Below are 5,881 nucleotides of genomic sequence, written 5' to 3' on the forward strand. Positions count from 1 at the left end.
TTGCAACGTGACGTTCAGCGGGGACGGCATGTGCCTGACGGTGCTGGTTGGAGCGATGACGGGCGACGTGGCGAATGTCAGGTTTGATGGATGCACGTGGAGGGACGGTGCCGTGCTGTTGTTGTTGGGCAACGCGCACGCCGCTGTGGGGTCGCTGAACATCGTCGTCACCGGCAACACGTTCCGTGACGCGCTGCTCAGCCCGGAGGGTGTGTTTCCACCGCGCACGAACATCACGATCAGCGGGAACCGCTTCACGGTCACGAGGCTGATCCCTCGGTCGGGTTTGGGCCTTAGGAAGCCGTCGTGTGTTGCGATGAATGAGCTGGCGATCAGCAATGACTCCGCGGTGGTGCTGAGCGGCAATGTGTTTCAGAGCGTGACGGCATCGTCAAGCGCCATTCACGTTGTTGAATCTTCTCTGAGGGTGTCGTGGCACTCCGTGTTTGCGGTGGTGGGCAACACGTTTCATATGGCTGGCGGTGACGGTACGCTGATACATCTTGAAGGGTCCAGCGAGTCCTCATCGCTGAGTGTACTGAACAACTCTGCCGTGGTGATCCGAGGCAATCGTGTGTCGAGGCCGGTGAAGCACTTCATTTTATTTTTCTGGGCTTCACGTGTGGAGTCTCTGTCGGCGGTTGTGTTTCAGGGCAACGACATGCAGGGAAGCTTGGTTGTGTTTTATTCAGCTTTTTCTTCCCACATTTACTACAACTCATGGCTGCAGTTGAGCGGCAACCTCTGCCGTGAATCCACATCGGAAGCCTTTGCTGTTTTTAACCCCACGGTGAATCTCCGCGACTCCACGTTGACTGCGTCCGGCAACCAATTCATGTCCAACAATGGAGTGACCAAAGCGCTGTGGATATTCTCAGAGTCAACCGATCCCACAAACGGAGCGATTGTGGCTGCGTGCAACAGTGTGAACGGCGGTGAGGGGGCGAACTACGCCATCCCGTCCGTGTACAATGCCACCATTCTGACCTGCATCGACCCATGCACCCTCGCGACGTCGTGCTTCCCCGCGTACACGACGACGGTCTCGAGTGATGGCTGCGCCTGCAGGTGCGCTGAGGGCGGCCACGGCGATGCGTGCCTGCCCGTCGCTGTTCCCGAGCCACCGAGCACCGACGGCGCCGACCTTTGCGTGCGGGACGTGCGTGTGGATGTGGAGGTGAACGTCAGTTTCGGGACGTCGGTGGCGTGCTACGTTGGTGTGAACTTTGCGGTGGACGTCGTGGTGGACATGGACTTGATGACAGGGACCGTGCGCAACGTGACGCTGGCGAACTGCACGCTTGTGGGCGGAGCGAGCCTGTACGTTTTGGGGTGGCGGTCCGACCCGCCTGCTGGCCTGTGTGCTGATGTGTTGATCAGCGGGCTTGAGTCGCGCTCCGGCGGCGGCGTGGTGGTGGCGAACCGATTTCCGCCGGGCTCGCGCGTCACTGTGGTGGACTCGGTGCTGATTGCAGAGAATCGTGTTGCGTACCGCGGCGCCTACGACCTTGGCGACGCCTCCGCGTGCCTCGTGGTGCACAGCCTGAGTCTGACTGGGAGCGTGCTGACCATTGCGCGCACGCACGTGGCGGCTGTGTTCGGCGACGCTGTTGGCGTGTTGGTGGTTGGCGGCGTGGCGCTGTCGTCGCGCGGTGCGCTGTACGTGGACGGGCTGTTGGTGCAGACGGCGCTGGGGCTGTGCGTGTCGGTGGAGGGCGGTGTTGCGGCGAGTGGCGGCTCCGTGGTGGCGTTTGTTGACAGCGACTTCCTGCTGTGCAAGCACGCGGTGTCTGTGCGTGGGGCTGTGAGCGTGTCGGGCTCCGCTGTGGCGCTTGTGCGGAGCGATTTTTTGTTGACGGCGGACTACGCGGTGGCGTTTTATTCGACGGTGAGCCTGGCTGGCGGGTCGATGCTGCTGGCGAAGGGCAACGTGCACGACGGCGTCTCGAGGGAGATGCTCTACGCCGCTGGCGCCGTGACCGCTGCTGGGAGCACGCTGAGCTTTGTGCGCAACCAAGCGCTGCTGCCGCGGATGCTGTCGGTGAGCCTGTCGCTTGCGGCTGGGGCGCATTTGAGGGTGGCGTGCAACGACGCTGGTGGCCGTGTCCTGTCGACGGCGGAGGAGTACGCAGCGGCTGGCTTTGGCGACGCTGGGAGCATCGACGTTGCTGGGTGCGACGCCTGCGACAGGGACACGCACTGCTACGCGCCCGGGACGGCGTCTGCGAGCATGACGGACGGTGTGTGCGTGTGCGCGTGCGGCAGCGGCGGGTACGGCGAGGCGTGCGTGCCTGTGGGAGCTCCCGCGCTGCCGCCTGCTGTGGGCACTGCGTCGAGAGTGTTTGTCCGCGAGGGCGTGACGGTGCGGTCGGAGTTCGTTGTGCCTGCCGGCGCGAGCGAGGTGACGCTGCGCCACGTTGTGCTGGACGGCGTGAGTCCGGTGCTCTACGTACCGTGGATGGCGCGGGACGGCGTGCGGATTGTTGTGCAGAACGTGTCGCTGCTGAACGGCGCTGTGCTGTACGTGATGGGCGGTGGAGCGTTGCGCGGTGCGGTGGCGGCGGGGAGCGACGAGAGCGGGCCGGTGGAGCTGTCGGTGTGCGACGTGGAGGCGTTGAACGGGGCGCTTGTGCTGAGCGGCACGTTCCCTGCGGGGTCTGTGCTGACGGTGGCGGACTCCCTGCTGGTTGCCGCGAGGCCGACGCCGCTTGTGTATCTTCCCGGCTCGCAGTCCTCGCCGTACGCACCGGTGCTGGTGCTGTCGGGCCTGCGGCTCGTGCGGTCCGTGCTGGTTGTGTCCGGCGTGGCCCTCGTGACCGTGATGACTGGTGGACGGACGGTGGTGGTGGACGGCGCCGTGCTGGAGCTTGTCGGTGGCGGTGTTGCACTGGACGCGGCTGTGCTCGGTGGCGAATATGCGTTGTACGCGAGTGCGCGCGTGGTTGCGTCTGGGGGCGCTGTGCTGCGCGTGTCGGGGAGCCAGGTGTATGCCGCGCATGGGTTGGTGTTCGACAGCGGAGTGGTGGCCAACGCGTCCGCCGTCGTAGTGAACGACAACGCCGGTGCGCTGACGGATGGCGCGCTGCTGGTGCTGCGGGGGTCGGCGTCGTTTTTGTCCGGGTCGTGGCTGTCGGTGCGCGGCAACAGCATCAGCGGCAGGCTTCTGTCGGTGCCGTCGTACCCGCGCAGTGCGGATCTCGTGCAGAGCACGCTGACGCTCTATGGGAACGCTGGCAGTGGGCCCGTCGTGATGGACGGCACCGTTGCGCTTGTGGGTGCCGGCCGAAGGTTCGTCGTTGGGTGCCTGACGCTCAATGGGCAGGCGCTGCAGCCGATGGAGTACAGGTCCGCCGGCATCATCGGGGAATTCCGCCCCGTGGCGTGCAGCGTGTGCGACGCCGACGTGCGCTGCTTTGCTGCTGCGACGAGGGCGATGTCGGGGTCGTGCGGCTGCCGTTGTGCTGAGGGCGGGTACGGGCGCGACTGCCTGCCGGTGTACCTGCCTCACGTGGACGGGTGCAACCGCACGCCCGCTATGCCGCTGCTGAGCCACACGGCGACGCTGACGGAGACGCGCAGCCTGACTTCAACGTGGACGGCGACTCCGAAGCCGAATCTGAGCAGGACGCAGTACGGGCCGACGGAGACCCTGCAGGTGACGGAGACGGTGGCGCCGCCGCCCACGCGGACCCCGACGGCATCGGTGAGCGGCACGCTGTGGTGGAGCGACGTGGCGTGCCCGACGCTCACCGTGACGACGACGGCGGCTGGTGGGAGCCTGACGCAGAACGACATCCGCGGCGGTGGGAGCGCCGTCCCGACACGGCTGATGGTGGCGCTGCCGCCGCCGTTTCGGTGGGCACGCGACCCGCAGCTCGGCACGCACCTGAGCTTCGTGCCGGTGTCGACGGCGCAGCCGCGCGGGTTTGGTGGTCCGTGGGGAGCGATGCTGCGCAACGCGACGTGGGTGCGCAACGCGACGAATCCGTCCACCGTCCTGGAGCTGGCTGTGCCCTTGCACCGCGGTTACTTCATTGCTGCCGACGAGACGATAGTCATTCGCTGCGACGCTGTGGCGGTGTTCGGCGGCTGCAAGGGTGTGCTGCTTGGGTCCTTCACGATCAGGTCTGACACGCTGCCCGCCGCCGCCAACGCCCTCTCGGCGATCACCGGCGTTGTTGCGGGTGCGGCGGCTGTTGCCGTGGTGGTGACCGGCGGGCTGGGCTCCATCCTGGAGATGCAGGCGCTCGGCGTGTTTGCGAGGATGTCATGCACCTCGGCGCAGGAGCGTGCGAGCACCGTTGCGCTGCCGTACTTCCTGTCGGTGTTCGCTGCCCGTGACCCGCTGTGGATGGTGGTGGGCAACGCGCTGCTGGCCGCTGTGTTCGGGTGCGTGCACTGCGGTGTGACGGTCGTCTTCCAGCGGTGGCGCGGCGTGGACGCGGCGAGTGCGTGGGCTGCGATGCGCTTCCCGAGCCTGACGTACGTTGTGGCGCACGCGATGCACCTCGGCATATTCTTCGGCTCCGTGCTTGCACTGGCGATGCCCGGCGCCCGCGTGCAGCACCGCGTGATCGGTGTCGTTGGCGTGCTGTACGGTGCGGCGTTTCCTGCTGGCGTGTGCTACTTTATTGCTCGCCACACGGGCGCGAGCTTCACGAGGTACTGGCAGTTTTCGAGGAAGCCGCTGCACGAGCGTCAGCTGTACCCCGTCGGGTATTGGCACCCCGCGGCGCAGCAGCGGATGTACGGCGGCATGCTGACGAACATGAGGGGCAGCCGCGTGTACTGGTGCGTGTTCCAGCTGTTGGTGCTGTGTGTGGTGTGCCTGATTGCTGCTGTGCACCCGCCCGTGGGAGGCTGCCACGTCCAGTACTTCTGCATGGCGGCTGTGCTGGTTGCGGGTGCGGGCGTGGTTGCCTTCACGAACATGATGCGCTCGGCCTTCCTGACGGTGATGCGCACTGCGAGCTTTGTGCTGCTTGCACTGCTGTGCGTGGTGAGCGCGGCCAACCACCTTGCGCCGAGCGACGGCGGTGCGAGGGCGTACGTGGCCATCGTGCTGCTGCTGACGACTGTGCTGCTTGCGGTCGCTGTGTACAGTGTCGTTGTGTGGTACGCGGAGGACCGCCACTGGCAGGAGCTGCGCGAGCCGCAGCGTGGAGGGCTGGAGGCGCTGCTGCGCGATGACGAGGAGAGCGGCGAGGAGTCTCAGAAGCCCCACGAAATGACGTCATCGTCGTACGCCTCAGGCACCACCGTTGCGTCGTCGTACCGACCACCCGCACCGCCGCGGCTCGTGGCCGGTGACATTCGCTCAGACGCCCTGAGTCTTTTTGACCGTGCATCCAGTGCGAGCTGCAGCATTAATTATGCTCCTCTGGACAGGTGAGGATGGTTTGCTTGACGAAAGAGTTATCGCAGTTTCTCATTTTTGAGGTGGAAAGGCTCCGACCCCAACAGTACCGTTACGCGGCGAGACGACACAAAGCCCTCGCAGATGCGGCATGAAGTGGATGCGTCTGGCAGGGATCTTTTCTCTTTCCGTTATTTATAGGTTGATTGGGTGATTGTTTGTTGCTTTTGTTTTATCGATTATCGACGACAACGGATTATCGAACTATCACGCTGGCCCGGGGCGGATGCGTAACGTGTGTGTGTGCGTGTGTTTTGCGCCCGCCGCTGCAGCACCGAGTATGGGGGCTGGTGCTCTCTCTCTTTCATATCTGCTCTCAGTAGTGGGGACGTGCTCGACGATGGTGCTGGTGTGCGGGCCATAGGATGCATTCAGGAAGGCGTTAGGGAAAACAATCGATGAAGCCCTTCTGAAACGCGCCACCTCCTGGGGGTTGTGAGTGTGCGTTGCTGGCTGACATGAGGG

The 5,881-nt window shown here is 64.8% G+C and overlaps 1 protein-coding gene across 1 annotated transcript, besides 1 other annotated feature; it reads left to right on the top strand.

Moving 5' to 3' along the window:
- On the top strand, positions 1-5,392 carry Tc00.1047053507575.10 (dispersed gene family protein 1 (DGF-1), putative; the record flags this gene model as incomplete). Its single annotated transcript, XM_799313.1, has 1 exon — positions 1-5,392. A coding segment is annotated over one exon (5,392 nt), but the record flags the coding sequence as incomplete, so codon positions are not given.
- Positions 1-5,881: a sequence feature (areas not merged during assembly with more than two copies in the genome that could not be assigned to a particular haplotype).

Source organism: Trypanosoma cruzi (genome assembly GCF_000209065.1).
Source record: "Trypanosoma cruzi strain CL Brener chromosome Unknown tcruzi_1047053507575, whole genome shotgun sequence".
In the NCBI taxonomy this organism is placed as follows: domain Eukaryota; phylum Euglenozoa; class Kinetoplastea; order Trypanosomatida; family Trypanosomatidae; genus Trypanosoma; species Trypanosoma cruzi.